Here is a 20,473-nt window from a genome sequence, read left to right as displayed (position 1 = left end):
TGTTGAGCTTTAAGCCAACTTTTTCACTCCTCTTTCACTTCCATTTAGAAGCTCTTTAGTTCTTCTTCAGTTTCTGCCATAAGGGTGGTGTCATCTACATATCTGAGGTTACTGATATTTCTCCCGGCAATCTTGATTCCAGCTTGTGCTTCTTCCAGCCCAGTGTTACTCATGATGTACTCTGCATAGAAGTTAAATAAGCAGGTGACAATATACAGCCTTGACGTACTCCTTTTCCTATTTGGAACCAGTCTGTTGTTCCATGTCTAGTTCTAACTGTTGCTTCCTGACCTGCATATGGGTTTCTCAAGAGGCAGGTCAGGTGGTCTGGTATTCCCATCTCTTTCAGAATTTTCCACAGTTTATTGTGATCCACACAGTCAAAGGCTTTGGCATAGTCATTAAAGCAGAGATAGATGTGTTTCTGGAACTCTCTTGCTTTTTCCATGATCCAGCGGATGTTGGCAATTTGATCTCTGGTTCCTCTGCCTTTTCTAAAACCAGCTTGAACATCTGGAAGTTCACGTACTGCTGAAGCCTGGCTTGGAGAATTTTAAGCATTACTTTACTAGTGTGTGAGATGAGTGAAATTGTGCGGTAGTTTGAGCATTCTTTGGCATTGCCTTTCTTTGGGATTGGAATGAAAACTGACCTTTTCCAGTCCTGTGGCCACTGCTGAGTTTTCCAAATTTGCTGGCATATTGAGTGCAGCACTTTCACAGCATCGTCTTTCAGGATTTGAAATAGCTCAGCTGGAATTCCATCACCTCCACTAGCTTTGTTTGTAGTGATGCTTCCTAAAGCCCACTTGGTTTAACATTCCAGGATGTCTGGCTCTAGGTCAGTGATCACACCATCGTGATTATCTAGGTTGTGAAGATCCTTTTTGTATAGTTCTTCTGTGTATTCTTGCCACTCCTTAATATCTTCTGCTTCTGTTAGGTCCATACCATTTCTATCCTTTATTGTGCCCATCTTGGCATGAAATGTTCCCTTGGTATCTCTAATTTTCTTGAAGAGATCTCTAGTCTTTCCCATTCTGTTGGTTTCCTCTATTTGTTTGCACTGATCACTGAGGAAGGCTTTCTTGTCTCTCCTTGCTATTCTTTGAAACTCTGCATTCAGATGGGTGTATCTTTCCTTATCTCTTTTGCTTTTTCCTTCCCTTCTTTTCACAGCTATCTGTAAGGCCTCCTCAGACAGCCATTTTGCTTTTTTGCATTTCTGTTTCCTGGGCATGGTCTTGATTCCCGTCTCCTTTACAATGTCATGAACCTCCATCCGTAGTTTATCAGGCACTCTGTCTATCAGATCTAGTCCCTTAAATCTATTTCTTACTCCCATTGTATGTCATACCTGAATGGTCTAGTGGTTTTCTCCACTTTCTTCAATTTCAGCCTGAATTTGGCAATAAGGAGTTCATGATCTGAGCCACAGTCAGCTCCCAGTCTTGTTTTTGCTGACTGTATAGTGCTTCTCCATCTTTGGCTGCAAAGAATATAATCTAACTAGCAAATCCTTGTGCATTCTCTATCCTGGCTAGTTCCCAAAAATATTCTTTACTTTTTGACTTTTTCCTCATACTTGCTTATCTATCAAAAAGCCTTCTCTCACCAAGACTCACATAAATGCAATCCCTTCCCTGATGCTTCCTAAGATCCCTCTAGTTATACTTGATCTTCTTAATTTTTCTTATTGTACATTATTTATACTTTATAGTTTGATACTTATGGTTACATGTTGTATTAACACTACTTAATATTTTCTCTTTCACATTAATTTTTAAACTTTGTGAGGAAATGGATCTCATATAATTTTTGAGTTCCTGGGAGCACAATGTCTTCTATGGTAGAATATCTGTGAATGTTCAAATTGAATTTAACTTTGAAATGGCTAATGGTTTTTTATTTTAAGTTGCCTAGGTAGCATATACATTTTAATATTCTTTGTCTTTCAAAGATCCAAGCTTTTAAGGTAATCATGAGAAACAGATTTGACTGAGACATATTCTCGATCTTCAACTTAGAAGGTTCAAATAAATAGCTCTCTTTCCCAACCAAGAAACTTGATTGTCAGGAATCAACAAAATAGACTCTACCTGACTTTTTGAATGTGTGTTCTGTGATTAGACCACTAATACTTAATGACCCAGAAAAAGGATAGAGTTGGAAAAGACAGATACTATCGGACTGGTGCTAAGTTACTCTATCTCTGGCGTTAATCCTTATCTTAGTACACTTAGTGTTACCAGTGAAAAATCATTGGGCTTTTTGGAAATTATATTTCAAGAGTTAGCCTATATCAAGGGGAGCAAATATTTCTTATGACTGAGTAAGCTTAAAATCCTAGCTGAGCTAGGTGGGGGTAGAAAAGGCAGGGTAAGTTTTATTACCCTTAACCTTCTGTCCTCTGCTGTGCTTAGTTGCTCAGTTGTGTCCAACTCTTTGCGACCCTCTATGGACTATAGCCCGCCAGGCTCCTCTGTCCATGGGATTCTCCAGGCAAGAATACTAGAGTGGGTTGCCATGCCCTCCTCCAGGGGATTTTCCCAATCCAGGGATTAAATCCAGGTCTCCTGTATTGCAGGCAGATTCTTTACCATCTGAGCCACTAGGGAAGCCCAAGAATACTGGAGTGGGTAGCCTATCCCTTCTCCAGGGAATCTTCCTGACCCAGGAATTGAACCGGGGTCTCCTACATTGCAGGCGATTCTTTACCAGCTGAGCTACCAGGGAAGCCCTGTGTCCTCTAGCCTTCCTGAATAGTCCAAGCTCCAACATTCCTTGCCCTCGGTCACCTTCTGTTGTAGCATCACTAAGGCCTCCCGTTTCCTTGAGCACCTTCCAGGAAACTTAGTTTCTTGGCCTTAGTGTGCTTTTCCTTAGTCAGAAGTATTATTCCTCAACCGTTGCTTATGTTTCAGAAGAAATTATGTTTCTGAAGCACTACTCTATCCCATCATTTTTCTTCTTATTGCCATTTTAAAAAAGTTATCTACAGTCTACTTCCATTCCTTTGTTCCTTAATGCTGTGCTCTTGCTTCCCGTCATAACACTGTGTGGAAGCTGTGTTCAGTGATGTTATATATACCAGACTGTATTCCAAATCTGTCTTGTCTTTTTAATGAGTGCTTACAAACATAAACTTTACGTTTACTTGTTTCACCCATAACTTCTAACTTACATCTGTCTGGGTATTCTTTTCATATTTTTATACAGCTGGATATTTTATTCACATTTGCATTGTTAATAGAATATTAATATAATTGGTTTCTCTAAAATTTTAAAATGTTAAGTACATTACATGTTATTTTATATGCTATAAAAGCCTTACAATAAAATGATCATCTGTACCAACTATTATGGGCTTCCCAGGTGGCGCTAGTAGTAGAAGAACCAAGCTGCCCATTCGGGAGATGTAAGAGACTCAGGTTCTGTCCCTGGATTGGGAGGATCCCCTGGAGGAGGGCATGGCAACCCACTTCAGTATCCTTGCCTGGAGAATCTCATGGACAGAGGAGGCTGGTGGCTTACAGTCCATGAGGTCGCAAAGAGTTGGACGTGACTGAAGTGACTCAGCACAACACACCAACTAATATATGTAAAATAAGCTAGAGGATGTATATAACCAATATTTTCTAATAACTATAAATGGAATATAACCTTTAAAAACTGTGAATCACTGTATTGTACACCTGTAGTGTATAATACTGTAAATCAATTATACTTAAATAAATACATAAATAAAATGATCATCTGTGAGCATCTGTGAATATACCACCCAACTTGAGAAATAAAACCTGACTTTACTGATACCCCTGAAGCTCCATGTGTGCATTATACCCTCCACATTTCCAGAAATAGAATTTTATGTTTACTGTTCCTACTTTTATTTATAGGTTTATCTGATTTTTATCCTTAAGCAATATATTGCTAGTTTTAGTTTGTTTTAAAACTTCATACAAAAGGTGTCATGTTGTATGTATTCATGCTTTTTCACTCAGCTTTAGGGGCATAAGCAGAGATTGAGGAGGTGCTGAGCATAGCGGGTTAGGGAATGTTCTCCAGTTAAACTGTTTATCTTGGGAGATCAGGGGCCATGACTTATATATCCTTTGTGAATTTAACATGTAGCATTATGTTTCTTATAAGGTAAGACCCTCAGTGTTATTATCTGGAAATCCAAGGGATCCCTATTGTATTCTTTCTTTATTGGATGCTCTTTGCTGCTTTGGTGATGCATTGCTTTTTTTCTTTTTTTTTTTTGGTTTATTTTTATTTTTTGCTTTCTGGTGGTGTCACTCTCTTTTTCTTTTTTTTTAATTTTTAAAAATTTATTTATTTTAGTTGGAGGCTAATTACTTTACAATATTGTAGTGGTTTTTGCCATACATTGATATGAATCAACCATGGGTTTACACGTGTTCCCCTGGAGATGCATTGTTGATGAGTTAGATACCTAAGGAGAAGGATGTATTTAATGTTGATTAATCCATTTGGGAGTTATGGTATGGTTCAGAGCTTTTTCTGCCCTATCACTGATAGGTTTAGACATAGAACTCACAGGGCAGGGGGCAGGGGGGAGAGTAGAAAATGTTTATGTATGAGATCTTTGTTTCTAAATGCATAGATCTGAGACTACTAATTCAAGTGCTTAATTAAATCTGTGTTTGTAGATGCATAGAGATGGTATAGATGGAAAAAATTTAAAATTATAACAATGACTTTTAGAGAAAAATAGCTAGATTTGGTGAATAAGAGTGGATTAGTGGCACAAGGTTGGAAGGGATGAGTATCAAGAAATGAGAAAGCATTAATATTTAATGTAAAATGTGACTAGAATCAAAGCAAATTGGGGTACTTTTGGAGTTTGACATAGGTGAGCAGAAGCCTTTTCCCCCCTTAAGTTGTACCTTACTCAGCATCATAGGAGTCAGTGTTCATTGATGTCCATTCATCTAATATTCCTAAACTGATAGAATGAAGAGCATTAAGATTGTGGAAATAAGTGATAGGGAAAAAGTTATCTCTTTTTTAATTGAAGTATAAATTGATTTACAGCTGTTGTGCCAGTCTCTGCTGTACAGCAGAGTGACTCAGTCATACATATATATATCCTACATCTTTCTGTATATTTTTTCTGTTGTGGTTTATCACAGATACTGAGTTTAGTTCCCTGTGCTAGCACCTGTTGTTACCTATCAAAATGTAATAGTTTGCACCCACCAACCCCAAACTCCCAGTCCGTCCCTCCCCCCCGGCTCTCCTCTCTACTGTGCCTTCCCCGCCACGATCGCAAGTCCGTTCTTTATGTCTATGAATCTGTTTCTGTTTTTAGATAGGTTCTATTGTGCCGTATTTTAGATTCCACATATAAGAGATATCATATGGTATTCGTCTTTCTCTTTCTGACTTACTTCACTTAGTATAATAATCTCTAGTTGCATTCATGTTGCTACAAATGGCAGTTTCATTCTTTTAATGGCTGAGTCGTATTCCATTGTATATATGTACCGTATCTTCTTCATCAATTCATCTGTTGGTGGATTTAGGATTATATGTGTTCATTTTGTTTCAGAAAAGAACTCCTTTTAATGAAGTACACGATTCATTGCGGAAGTGGAAGAGTAAAGATTATTCATCATGCCTGCCGTGGCTTCAGTTCCTAAAGAACTCTACCTCAGTTCTTCACTAAAAGACCTCAATAAGAAGACAGAAGTTAAACCAGAGAAAATAAGCACTAAGAAGTATGTATACTTTGCTAGTTTGAGTTATATTCAGGTATCATCTGTTATTGAAAATTAGAGTGTTCTATGAAGTGTTTGGTAAGCTAAAATAGTGTAAAGAAAGGAAACAATTATCTTTTTTTCATGAAAGCAAAAATTCCCTTCGAATTTCTTTCCATTCCTGAAAAAGAAGTATTGAGTTAGGTCTTCTGTAAAAGCAAAGTGATATAAAATAACTTTATGAAATGTGGGGGATAGCTATTAACTTTTAATTTATTTCCATTTTATTAAATGAGTTAGAGAAGTTCTTAATTTTATCTTGGCAAAATACATACATATTCTGCTAACATGCATATTATCTGTTCTCTGGACAAATGTATCACATTGTAAGTTTAAGAGGTAAAGTCTGCAAGGATTCTACAAACCTCATTCAGCCACAGTTAATGTCTTTGCAACAGTATAAATGTACTTAATTGAAGATCATTTTTATTCTTGTGTATCTCATATATAAAATATGGTTCTAGCATAGTCTTTCTTAGAGAAGGCAATGGCACCCCACTCCAGTACTCTTGCCTGGAAAATCCCATGGACAGAGGAGCCTGGTAGGCTACAGTCCATGGGGTCGCTGAAAGTCGGACATGACTGAGTGTTTTCACTTTCACTTTTCATGCATTGGAGAAGGAAATGGCAGCCCACTCCAGTATTCTTGCCTGGAGAATCCCAGAGATGGGGGAGCTTCACGGGCTGCCATCTATGGGTCGCACAGAGTCAGAGAAGACTGAAGTGACTTAGCAGCAGTCTTTCTTTGATTAAAAAAAAAAGAAATATGTATTTTTTATGCCGTATTCAGCACCGTATTTGTGCCAATTTGACATGAACTTTTAACATAATGGTTTATTTTTTGTGTGTCTGTTTTTGAGGACATGCAGTCTGTTTATGTTGAAGTCAACTGTATGTTGTAGTAGAGGCTAGAGATAATACCTTCCTGAATTTGCCCTGAGATAAAATATAGTAGAGATGGAGAAGTCTGGGTATTTTGATATTTATTGGAAGTTATTTAGCTTAAAATGGGATATCACTAAAATTGTTAACTTGTTGATAGTTTTATCTCCGGTAAGGACAGGAGGCAGTAGGGGAACTTTTCTTCTGAATTTATTTTGACCAACAAAGGAGATGATTTGGACATATGTAACTATATTATTACAGAGTTGAGAGAGTTTCAGAAAGAAAGGTGGGTCTTGCCAGCCTTATACCCTACACTTGAGGCAGTCAGATTTTAGAAATTGGGGGAAAACACGTGTTCTGTGACTGGGGATAAATGTAAGGCTCTAAAAAATAATATATATGATTCTAAATGAACCTGTGAAGAGGCATCTTAAACCTGTGATTGCACTGGGACATCTTTATAAGTCATTTTGTAGAGGAAATGAACAAGATGGGAAGAAAATATCAATACAACATGGATGAAGACAGAATAGTAAGAACTTTAAAGAGGATCAGGAAAGAAAAGTCTAGAATGAACTGATACTCTTAAAGGTTACTGAAGATAATATGGGCTTTCAAAAAGATTTTTGGGTGGGGAAGGGGTCGGAAGAATGAGAGAGTGACTGGCCTACTTCTTGAGCCAAGTTGGTGTTGATGGGGTGATAGAGAAAGTAGCTCTGTTAAACTCGCTTGGAATGATTTTCAAATAGGAAATAGTGGGAAGGATAAAACCATCTTGAAGCTGTCTCAGAGAGCTTCATCTAATTTTAAAATAGATAAATCTGTTTTAGCAGTGTCTGCTTTAGCTCTAGGACTACCCTGACCCCACAGGAAGTGGTATCTTGGAGGAACTTCCTAAATGTACCACCACAACTCATATTGTTACAATGTCATAGTACTAGTCTAGCGGATGCTAGAATCCTTTTAAGATGTGTGGCTGGTTCACTGGACTCACACAGGCATTGCAGCCATCTCAGCTAGATCTGGTATGTATGGGCCCATGAGATTTACATGCATCTTAGTGAAAAGAAATTTGGAAAAACCTAAGGGCTATTGCACCCACTCCTAAACTCTTAGAGAATCTCCTTACTAAGCTCTGGTTTGGTTTACCTCTATTCTAGGCCTTCACTGCTATGCTTGAGAGGGCATACACACTGACAGATTGTCCTTGTGTAGGACTGCCTTCCGTCTTAGAGACTGCTTTGGCCCCTGTTCCTTTCTGTGGTTTTCTAATTCCTTCACCTGACCAACTTCATCATTAATCCATGTCTCAGTCTTAGAGCATAGTTTGAAAAATATAGAAAACCGGATGCACTGCTTTGTAGAAATAAATTATTGATAAAGCATATCGTGTATAAGATCGGTATTGTAACTTGGTTGGTGAAACTTTAGTTGTAGGTGAATGAATTCCTCTTGTAGAAATGTTTGTTTTATTAATTTGCTTTCAGAGGACTGTTAAATCAGGAAAATGTCCTTAGAATGAATGCCATAGAATCCTCAAATTATTTTATTGAAGTGGAGTTTTAAGATGACATGTTTTTAGACTTTAAATCTCTTTTCCTTTTAGGGCCAGTGAATCATTCAGCTATTGTGTAGAAAACTCTAAAAGATTAAACTCATGTCCCCTTTCCTGGCTCTAGTTTCTTGGGTGGGGAGAATTTTACATCATGGTTAATTAGGAAAGAGTAAGGAGAATTGAAAAGTATTTAACTTTAAAATAGTAACTATTTTATCTCCCCTACTTCAATACGAGTAGTATACAGCTCTGTTGTAGAGTATGACTATTATATGGATGCTGGAGGACTGTTTGCCTCAGGATTATCTTTTGTAGTAATCTTTTAAAAACTAGTCTTAGCAGCAAAAGAGACACTAATGTATAGAACAGTCTCATGGACTCTATGGGAGAGGGAGAGGGTGGGAAGATTTGGGAGAATGGCATTGAAACATGTAAAATATCATGTATGAAACGAGATGCCAGTCCAGGTTCAATGCACAATACTGGATGCTTGGGGCTAGTGCACTGGGACGACCCAGAGGGATGGTATGGGGAGGGAGGAGGGAGGAGGGTTCAGGATGGGGAACACATGTATACCTGTGGCGGATTCATTTTGATATTTGGCAAAACTAATACAATTATGTAAAGTTTAAAAAAAAAAAAAAAACTAGTCTTAGGTGCATTTTGAACAGTTTGGTGACATACAAAAAATTTAGGAAACGTAAGTATTTAATTGTAGCATAAGGGAAATTTTCATGTTGTATCCAAACTTATATCTAACTTTGTATCAATTCTGAAGTAGTGCAGTCTAAATTATGAAATGTATTGAGATTCTCTGTAGACTTTATACATGACTTTTTCCTCCCAGATGTCAAGTGTTATAATTATGTTTTCCTCTGATTTTAAGTTATGTACAGAGTGCCCTGAAGATCTTCAAGACTGCAGAAGAAAGCAGATTAGATCGTGATGAGGAAAGGGCCTATGTGCTATATATGAAATATGTGACTGTTTATAATCTTATCAAAAAAAGGCCTGATTTCATGCAACAGCAGGTACCCTTTATTTCTAAGCTTTTATTTGCTAAGTTATTGTCACATGGTAGAGCTGTTCATCTCTAAAATTTTTAACTAACCCTGAAATTTAGCAGCAAATTCAAATTCTTCTGCAAGCAGAAAAAGCTAACTAAAGATTTACTTTAATTATTTGCAAGTTTATATGTGTGTGTGTGTGTACATACTCGCACTGTATACACACACTTCATTTGCTTTGCATTAGAACAAGTTTATAGCAACATACAGACTCGTAGTTAGTTTTCTGTTGTAATTATTGCCAGGTCAAATGGAAGGATTCAGTTTATTCATGCATTAAGTAAGAAATATATGACTGTAGTTATACTTTTTCAAGAGTCAGGGTTTAGTCACTTGTTTTTATGTGATAGCTCTTGTATTTAATTGACATCATAGCCATATTAAAGATCTCAGCTTGCAAAATTAATGTTGACCGCTTCCATTTTTATATATTTATTTATTATTTTCAGTCCTTTGAGCCAGGTGCCTTTCTTTGAATTTGCTGAAGCACCAGGAGGGATGGTGGGAGAGGTGTTAGTGGGTAAAGAGAATTTTTGGTTGGGATAAGTGTTGCTGGAGAAGATGATTGCATTTTTATCACACCAGAAACAAACGAAAGAAGAAAACAGAAACTGGGTTAAAGAAATGGGAAGAATATTGTGTTCATGGTTCTACCTTTAACCTAGGAATGATATTGCTACTAGAGAATAGTAGCAAAATCCTGCTCATAGATTTCTTACCTGGTAGACAAGCCATTCTTGAATTAATATTGTGATTTTTACTTTGATTCACTAGTGGCAGAATTAGCTTGTTTCATTTAAATTGACTTATAGAAGCATAAAAAGAGAAGTTCTCTTACTCTTCAAAATAACCTTTTTTTTTTTTTTGTCCACAGTAATGGGACTGATAATTTCTTTTGGTTGTGGGTTATGGGATAATTTTACTATTTTCTTTAATGGTGGCAAATGATTGCTGGTGTTTCTTCTCACCAGCAAAATTATGCTAGTAATCTTTACAGGGTTTTAGATCTAGCTTTGGAAAGGTAGCCCCTTGCATTTGGAGCTTCATCTTCCTGTCTAGAGGTGGGTGGAATGGTCCTGACTTGGAACATTCTTGAACATACTTACCTTCAGATAAAGATGGAGCCCTATTCTGCACCCTCTTTGATGGTTTTTACCATATCTGTTAAAAAGATGCTGCTTAGAACCAGTAAATAATTCATGTATTTAATACTTCCTGTCATCCCTGATGTGTTTCCTAACTCCACTGGAAGATTTCTGAAAATAACAATTATGTAATGGACATTTTACTCAGAGGGTCTTTGAGTCATGTTGTTTCTGCTCAACATAAAATTGAAGAAAAGCCACTCTGCTAAATACATATGTATGGGTTATGAAGGGCTACCCACAACTAAAAGCTTTAGCTTATTTATGAAATAATAAAAAAGAACCCAGTGCTGGAAGACCCTGGTGGCATCACAAAAACATCACAGACTGGGGTGGAACATACATGGGTTGGGATTGCGCTCTCTCACTTTGGGCTCCTGAGCAAGTTCCTTCATCTATCCTGAGCACCCCCAGTTCCTGTAAAGGGGAACTTCCTTGGTGGGTTGCAGTAAGAATCAGAGATAAGTCTTGTATTATCATTCCTATCATACTGTAAGTATTCTATAAATATTGGATGGGTGATTGAATAAATGGTGGCAGTTATTCTGCTTATTTCTATTGTAAACATGTTTTATTCATTAAAACATAAATCTGAATTCTGTCAGAAATATAAAAAAGATACTGAAAGATTTGAAGATTTGGAGAACTGCGGTAGTTTTGGTGTCTGCGTTTTTGTCTTTTGTGGTAGAGCCAATTTTTTTATGTACTTACTTAACTTTTGCTTTATTTTTCTAACTTAGTGGTTACTTTTTTTTTCTTTGACAAGATTGGGAGTGGTTATGTATTTACTTTTTTTTTTTTAAAGCTTGAAGAGGTTGGAGTAAATTTTAATCAGTTAGAAATTTTTCCATTTCCACAGAGTATCTGTTGCATTTCTGAAGAATGTATCATTAATAGTTGAAAGTGGCAGGACTTGTTCAGGTGAAGAAGCTCCCTGCAAAGGCTCAAGTAACCCAAGCTTTTACTTCATATGCTGCAGATGTTCAGTTCTTGGTTTTCTGTAAAGGGATTGTTTTTTTCTATTTGCTCTGTCTGGGGTACCACATCTGCTTCAGTCGTATAACTGTTTTTTGTTTCATTTAGCTCAGCTTCTCTGGTGCAGTTTAAGTATATGAAGTATTAATTTTAGTAACTACATATTTTCTGGTTTTCATCCTTTAAATCCAAAGGGACAGAATGTAATGTGACCAGCCTTCTTCAGAAACTTAAACATTTTTCACTGGTTTTACACCAAGATTTAGAGAAAACTTGTTAATGTAGCAAGTTCAATAGTAGAAAACATGTTTATTATTTATTCATTGACAAATATCAGTTTATGAACAATTTTTTAGGGTTATCTGAAAAAAAGGGAAGGCAGATATACTGAAAATATTAGTACAGCAAAGTCTAGATGCAGTTAGAATATTTTTTTTCCTTTTTAAAAAAATTTTTTTACATCTCCATGGTGATCTTGATAATTAATCCTAAATATTATTATTAGTAAACCATTTTGTTCGGGAAGCATTAGAATTGCTTGAATTTGTGTGTTCAGGAATAGGTAAACCAAGAAGCAAATGCTTTTAGTTGTATAAGTATTGGACATTTTTTTCATTATTCTGCTAATTATCAATGCTATTGAAAAGTTGGAAAAATGTTATACTTACTTGAGCTGTGTTCCTTTAAGAGCACAGAGAGAGATAATTATTGACAAGAAACCTCACTGATATTAGGGGAATGTCTTCTGGGAGTTTTTAACAGCCATGCCCAAACATAATTTTTTCAGCATTTCAACAGTGTTAAGTCAGGCTTTTAAATGAGTTCATACCAAAAAATTAACAAAGCAACTCATAGTGTTTTTTTGGTTGTACTTTATATTTTGTTTTTATCAGAGAAATGTTAATGATTATATTTTATTTTCTCTTAAAGTAGTACATCAATAGTCAGAACATTGTGAAAATGGAAGTAATTCCACTTCCCTTCCACTACAATTTTTAGTTGATATAATGTTGAATAAACTATACTTTTATTAAAATTACATGGTGAATGCCCTTTTATTTATTTAATCTAGAAGAATAAAATCAACTAAAATACAATCTGCTTTTAGGTTAGATAGACATATGATAGTTGTTATCAACAAATTTATCCTACCAGCTCTTCCATAACTTTTGAGTACAATATCATTTGTGATGAATTGTGCTAGTAGGCTCTGTTTGCAAAGTCATAGTGATAAGCTGTGGCAAATTAGTTCCATTACTTAGTTAGCTGAGTCTCACTATACTACTGTCATGTCAAACCAGCCGTGATTTGAAAATATCTCTGATTGCAAGATCCAGTGAATGTCCCCTTAGGGAAGTGATTTTTTTTTTTAAACTTCATTGTACTTGTTAATAATTTATGTACTAAACCTGTGTGTGTGTGTCTGTGTGTGTTTTAACGTAGATACATAGATTATATTATTGATGATTTATTTCCTGGCATTTGATTTTTTGTTATGGTTTCCTCAAGTGTAAAATTTGTTTTATGTCTACAGTGATTTACCTCCAGTTGGGGGGTAGGTAGGTATAAAATACAGGTAGAAGGAAACATCGGAGAAGGCAAAGGCACCCCACTCCAGTACTCTTGCCTGGAAAATCCCATGGATGGAGGAGCCTGGTAGGCTACAGTCCATGGGGTCGCTAAGAGTCGGACATGACTGAGCGACTTCCCTTTCACTTTTCACTTTCATGCATTGGAGAAGGAAATGGCAACCCACTCCAGTGTTCTTGCCTGGAGAATCCCAGGGACGAGGGAGCCTGGTGGGCTGCTGTCTATGGGGTTGTGCAGAGTCAGACACGACTGTAGCAACTTAGCAGCAGCAGCAGCAGAAGGAAACATCTCAGTTTAAAATAAGAAAAATGGTGCACTGGGACGACCCAGAGGGAGGGGAGGGGAGGGAGGTGGGAGGAGGGTTCACAATGTGGAACGTGGGTATACCTGTGGTGGATTCATTTCGATATTTGGCAAAACTAATACAATATTGTAAAGTTTAAAAATAAAATAAAATTAAAAAATAAATAAATAAAATAAAATAAGAAAAATGCTATGCTGTAGATCGGTATAGAATTTGCTTTACTGCTTCTGAGACTAAAAAAACTAAGTAACAAATTTACAGTAGGAAAATATATATTGCTTCTAAAATATGTAGTTTGCTTTTTTGGCACTTATTCATAAGCAATGAAAATAGTATTTACACTCCTTGAAGATGTGTTACAAAGTACTTACTTTTAAGCACACTAATGATATGAAGAAATATTTTTGAAACAACTGGAGAAGTCATGCATTAATGTAGGTTTAAAGTTTTAAAAAGGATTTTATTCAGTCGTAATATTTTTATCTAAACTTGTTTATATACACAGCATGATTTTCTGTTTTTAGCATTAGTGCTATGTGCAGTAGCTAGTACCAACAGTATGAAATGGTTTTCATATAATTTTAGGACCACTTTCATTCTATACTTGGACCTGCAAACATCAAAAAAGCTATTGAAGAAGCTGAGAGACTCTCTGAAAGCCTTAAACTCAGGTATGGACACTATTATGAAATCTTTAGAAAAATGTATATTTAGAAGATAAAAATAATGTTTAGAATTTGTTCATTTATATATGACCATGCATATAAATTTCAGTTCCTGGGGAAAAAGTCTTACTTGTGTGTTACCATTAATATTCTTTACTGAAAGTTTTAAATGTTTAGACTGATACATTGTTAAGATAAGCATTGGTGTATTAGATTATAACTCAAGTCCATTTTTTTCTAAGTTTCTGACAGGATTCTTCAGAAAAACATGATTTTCTCATATGCTTCATGTTGCAGTGACATGTTGTAACACCATATGTTTCAGTTTTTAGTCATTAGTCACTCTTTAAATAACAAAATTAAAAGGGAACTATTTTTAATTCACTATTTTTTCTCAATGGATTTTCAATACTTAGATCAGTTAATAGCACCAACCTATTATAGTTAAACAGGTTTTCCCTTGCTATCTGAAAGTAAAGTGTTCTGTGAAACCATACCTAAGCTGAAATGGCAGAGGGCGAAGAAGCAATACCTTAGAAGACGTCTTGTTACCAGATGCACAAAACAAATAATCGAGGTACAGCACAGATGCTCACAGACACAGTGCAAAGTTATAACAGTTTGGTGCTGAGATGCTAGTGTAGTTCCTGGGGAAGGAGCTTGGCAGTGCCAGCTCTGCCCAGGGTGTACACTACTTCTCTAACAGCTTGCTGAAAAAAACTGCTAAGCACTTGTTTTTCATTTTTCACCTTTTTCTATAAGTGAAAATCATCTTCAGATTTGTTTCAGTTAGTAAAAACAGGTACTCATGTATACTGCTAAGTCACTTCAGTCATGTCCAACTCTGTGTGACCCCATAGACGGCAGCCCACCAGGCTCCGCCCTCCCTGGGATTCTCCAGGCAAGAACATGGGAGTGGGTTGCCATTTCCTTCTCCAATGCATGAAAGTGAAAAGTGAAAGGAAAGTCCCTCATTCGTGTCCGACTCTTCCCGACCCCATGGACTGCAGCCTACCAGGCTCCTCCGTCCATGGGATAAGTCTTTTGTAAAAGTGAAGTGGCATAAAGAAAACTTTGGAAAAGCAGGGATACTTGTATACATCATAGCCTTTACTTAGACATTATCTTTTCCAACTAATGTGTTCCCTTGGTCCTTTCCAGAATTGCTAATCTTGGGGTTGAAATACGTTAAGGTGGATGAAATCATTTAGAATCACTATTCCCTTTCTCCTTTAGCCAGTTAATCAACCAAGTAGAATTAGAGTTTCTTCTAATTTTGGAATTACCCATTATTGTTTACTCTTGTATTGCCTAGATTTACCTAATCATACTACTAATAGCAATAATCATGTTCTTTATTCCTCGATCTTTGGGGCTTTAGGTTCTTTCACTTATTTAAAGTCTGTACTTTTGTATTTTGAGGTATTGAATAATAAGGCTTTATAGTTAGCTTTAGGATTTTAGGACTGTAAATCCTTTGAAAAGGAAATTGCAGCATATTTGAATCTTCAAAGGATTGAAATTAGTGAGAGGCAAAGAGCAAAAAGAATATTAAACAACTTCCACGTGAGAGCATAGAGTATCTTTTCAAGCTTTTTGAGCAATTTGAAATAAATCTACAGAGGGCAAATTTGTGATTTGTAACAACACTGGCGGAATTGAATTTCAGTTGAAAGAATACAGCCATAAAATATTTCAAGGTGAGGAACTGGATATGTTTTACTTTCCACAATTATGCCAATAAAAGACATCTTGACTTCTTTTTTCAACTAGATATGAAGAAGCTGAAGTTCGGAAAAAACTTGAAGAAAAGGACAGACAGGAGAAAGAGCAGCTGCAGAAACAGAAAAAGCAGGAAGCAGAAAGAGAGGATGATAGCACATCAGATAAAAGTTCTTTGGAAAATGTACTGGATGCCAAAGACAAAACCCAAAAGGTATTTCAGGTTTATTCTGTGAGCTAGAAAGACTGGTTCTTCTTGTCACGTGATTTGCTTAAGAGGGATTGAAATACCACTCACTGTGTCTTTTCTTTTTAGGCAGTAAGGATAATATTTAATGGATTTTCACTAGAAAGTGAATTAATTAATTCTAGCTTTAGTAGATTCCAGATTTTTTTTTGATGCTTCTACAGAAATATGTTGTGTATATTATTAGGTTTTAGCAGTCATTATAGACTTTACTAGAGTTGTGGAAAGGGCATTTGAACTGTGATTCAGTATATCTGAGTTCGGGTCCCATATCAAGTCTTGCTTAACTGTTTTGGGACTTAGTTTGGCCAATGAAGGTCTTAAAATAGATGATCTTTAAGGTCTCTCCTTTTTAATAAATGTAATTTACATTAGGGAAAGATTGGGTACACTGTTTCTTTGGTATGAAACCTTTTTTCTATTCTTATTTTTTCCCTTTTACTTTTTCTTCTTTTCTCTGTCCCAGGTTCCCCTTCCTCTTTGCCTTCTTCTGGGTTCCATTTTGTTCAACGATTACTTGTAGTTTTTTCAGCTGTATCATTTGTTTGCCAGAAACTGTTAGTGATACCTACCAGTTATCAATATAACTCCCTGCCTTTAACCTCCTCAGAAGCTATTCTTTGTAAAATATAATTCCTTAAGCACGTTTGAAATTCATGTAAAATTTTCTACTTTAATTTTTCCTAAGCATTTTGTAGCTTTCACCTATCATTTGTATGTGGGTCATCACTGATTTCATTAAGAAGTAGTAGTTGAATTGCTTCTGATAGTGGGTGAGGTACTATGTAAAAAGAAGTGAAGAAATCCAATCTTTTGATTTTAGGAACTCATAATGTAAGATAAATAGTACTGCTGTAGAGACATACTCATTTATAGGTCAAATGGCTAATAAAAAAAAAGTCAAGATTCCCAAGACTTATATGAAAGGAACTTTTAAACTTTGATTTTGCTGCTTTTCCAACAGCAAGGCTATCTTTCATTACTTTTACTTTTGTTTAGCCTTTTTATATTGAAAAGAGAATACAATTAAATTCTGTTAACACAGCTTCAATAATCAACTAACGTTTGCTTTGGTTTTTATCTGCACCTCTTCTTTCTTCAATCAAATTCTGGATGACATATCATGTTACCGCTAAGTATTTTAGTATGCATCTCAAAGAAAGGACCGTTTTTCTTAATAACTACCATGTTGTTTTCCTACCTCACAAAATTAACAATAACTCCCTGATATAAAATAAAGCCCAGTCTAATATTTACCCACTTGTCTCATGATTTTTTAGAGTTGATCGGTTTGAATCAGGATCCAAACAAGGTCCACTCATTTTCTTTTGGTTGCAATGTGTCTTAAGTCTCTATAGCATCCTGTACTTGAGTCTCCTTCTCATTTTTCATTTCTTGCATTTGGCTTTTTAATACTAGATCAGTTCTATAAAATGAACCACATTCTGGATTTATCTGATTACTTCCTCCTTGTGTCACTTAGCTTGTTCCTCTGTCTCCTATATTTCCTGTAGGCTGGTAGTTCAGCCTAAGAGCTCAGTTAGATTCAGGTTCAGTTTTTTTTTTTTTTTTTGACAAGAATGCTTATAGGTGATACTGTGTACTTTATATTATATCATATTAGGAGGCACATAATCTACATTTCTTTTTTTACTTTTAGTGATGCAGAAATAGATCTATAAATTCTTGTGGGTCCTTAGTTTTCCCATCTGCAAAATAAGTTAGTACTTTAGAGCAGGGGTCCACAGCCTCTGGGATCTAATGGCTGATGATCTGAGTGGAAGCTGACATAATAATAATAGAAATGAAGTACACAATAAATGTAATGCACTTGAATCATCCTGAAACCATCCATACCCCCGCCCTGGTCCATGGAAAAATTGTCTTCCACGAAACCAGTCCCTGATGCCAAGAAGGTTGGGGACTACTGCCTTAGAGAATTACCCCATTTTATCTTGGTTAGGAAATACAAATTTTGTATTAATTCATTTTCCTTTAAGTCTATACTGGAGGATGCTGAAGGGAATGGAATTTTTATTTCCCTGTAAGAAGTGCTGTCTTGTTAAGTTAAAGACTAAGTTTCTCTAATAATTTGTGCTTTGAAATTATATTTCACCTTTAACTGGAGAAAAATTTGAGGAAATGACGTATGAATGTGATGTTACTAGTTGTTTCAGCTGTTGTCAGAGTAGCCTGCTAATGCCGTTACTGTTCATCTGTATTTTTATAAAATGCCAATACCCTGCACATTGCATTTTCTAGAAGGCTTTCAGTTTCAAAGAAGTATTAAAGTTGGACTTTTTCTTTCTGTAAACATTTTTGTTTCTATTAAAGTTGAAACTTTTTTTTCCCTATGAAATAGATAAATGGTGAAAAGAGTGAAAAAAATGAGACTACAGAGAAAGGTAAGTGTGTTCAGAAAGAGGGAGTTTTTAGGTTATTGAGATCTCTTGATCTCAGATTTTACACAGTGAGATCTTAGCATTTCGTTTCATCTATATGTGAGCTTCTATCATTTTTCCTAACTTGTACAGTAATACTGAAAATGCACTATAGTCTATACTTAGATATCATAGGGAATATTTTTGGTAATATACATTTGAAAACATCAAAATTACAGTTGGTACTTGTCATTTTTACCCCCCAAGATGTACCTTAGCATAGTGGGTGAGAGCCTGGACTCTCAGAAGTCAGACTTCTCAGATTTGAGTACACTCTTCTGAGTTTCACTTTGAGCTTATTACTTCACCTTTCTACTTCAGTTCCCCACCCCCCACCCCTGCCCCCATACGATGGGGATAATAATTGCATCTATTTCTTAGGGTTATTGTAAGGAGTGATCGAGTTAATGCCTGTGATACTCTTAGAACACAGTAAACGTCATATAAGTAACTGTTAGTACTTATGACTCTGAGTGGTAGACTTAATTATTCAAAGCCTCTTTCATTCCCCTCAAAAAAAATCTGAACCAGTAATTTGGATGTTATCCATAGGTGGTGTTGACGTGCCAGTAACAAGGGTGTGACCTAAACAATAAGACTTAGGCAGTTACCTAAGTTTTCCTCTCTCAGAAAAGATTTAACTTCAACAGTGATTGTAACACTAAAATTATCTATTTAAAATATTGCCATACAACAGTTTAAAAAGTAAAACTGAGTGTAGTGAGGTACCTTCCTGAAAGCTGTTACCAATTCATTCTAAGATAGTTTTTATCCATATGTTCTTTTGTATCTCACCCTGCTTAGATTTTACCCTTCTTGGTGGTTTGTTTTCACCCTTTGGACTGTTTTGATGTCAAAGTGATCTTGGTGGTTAGAAAAGGAAGTAAGATGGTTATTAGCAACTGGGTATTTTAGCTTTGGCGGTAGCGTGACTATGTTCTTCACACAGGTGAAATAGTTCTGTATGTATTTAAGCCTCCTGGTAGTACTTTTTAATCTTCACTTCAGGTGGTAGAACCTGGAAGGAAAATAGCAACATAGGGAGTATTTATTTTTGCTAAATATTAAAGGGCTCAATATTAAACATTTTATGCTTGAGGAGCCCTGTGGGCCTTGCATGAAAGCAGCCATAGACAATGTAAACAAATGAGTGTAGCTGTGTTCCAATGAAAACAGGTGACCGTGGTTAACCAACCCCACGTGGGACACAGATAACAAACTTTTGGCTTATTATTCTAGGAAATCTACAAGGTTTTCAGATAGCCCTGAAAAGACCCCAAGGAGACTTTTAAAAAAGTTAGAACCTTTCAAGAACTTTTGATTCATAAATTTTTTTTTCTGGTTGACATTTCTCAAATGACTTAATTTTTTAAACTAGAATATTTTCATGAGACACATATTATTAATATTTTATACAGCAACAGAGCCAACACCAGATGTAGTTGTAATATTCACCAGCAAGTTTTGGTATTTAAGTCTTTATAAAAAGGCTTTGAACTAGTTTATTGATAAATGCCAAAAGCAAATTGTGTATAAAGTTAGTTTAAAAGGTAATAAATAATGTGATGGGACAGCAAGTATACGACACTTCCAGGAAAACTATGCTTGCCGTGTGGTCAGTGATATGACAGCACATGGAGCTGGGTGCTTCTTGTCACTTACATTGTCTCTCTCAATTCCAAGGAGCAATCACAGCGAAGGAGCTATACACAATGATGATGGATAAAAACATCAGCTTGATTATAATGGATGCTCGGAGAATGCAGGATTATCTGGATTCCCATATTTCAGATTCTCTCAGTGTTCCTGAAGAAGCCATCAGTCCAGGGTGAGTCATTGTATATTTAGATAAAATGGTAAGCTGTGGACAGTAGTAAATGTTGCAACTTAGCATCCATGCTAAATGTGGGTCTTTTCTTTTCCTGTGGTCCTTTTCATTCTTTGTTCCTCAGTGGCACACCTTACGCTTTCTGTGGGGTAGTGTAAAAGACATTCCGTTCGGCTGTTGTTTCCTGTCTGTGGCATTTGGAGCCTTATTAGAAGAGGAATGAAACTGCTTTTGTGTGTCTTCTTTCCCCAGGTGTTTGTTGAG

General features: G+C 36.1%; 1 protein-coding gene across 1 annotated transcript in view; it reads left to right on the top strand.

Annotated features, from left to right (window-relative positions):
• USP8 (ubiquitin specific peptidase 8) overlaps positions 1 to 20,473 on the top strand; it is a 51,273-nt gene that overhangs the window by 8,652 nt on the left and 22,148 nt on the right. Inside the window, exons 2-7 of the mRNA XM_010839496.1 lie at positions 5,578 to 5,746; positions 9,112 to 9,256; positions 13,892 to 13,977; positions 15,745 to 15,907; positions 18,303 to 18,345; positions 20,065 to 20,209. Of these exons, the coding sequence (XP_010837798.1) occupies positions 5,643 to 5,746; positions 9,112 to 9,256; positions 13,892 to 13,977; positions 15,745 to 15,907; positions 18,303 to 18,345; positions 20,065 to 20,209 (686 nt within the window). The 5' untranslated portion in view covers positions 5,578 to 5,642. The remainder of the gene's footprint in view (positions 1 to 5,577; positions 5,747 to 9,111; positions 9,257 to 13,891; positions 13,978 to 15,744; positions 15,908 to 18,302; positions 18,346 to 20,064; positions 20,210 to 20,473) is intronic.

Source organism: Bison bison, unplaced genomic scaffold, assembly GCF_000754665.1.
Source record: "Bison bison bison isolate TAMUID 2011002044 unplaced genomic scaffold, Bison_UMD1.0 scf7180017864118, whole genome shotgun sequence".
In the NCBI taxonomy this organism is placed as follows: Eukaryota; Metazoa; Chordata; class Mammalia; order Artiodactyla; family Bovidae; genus Bison; species Bison bison.
This window is presented reverse-complemented; position numbering and strand designations above follow the sequence as displayed.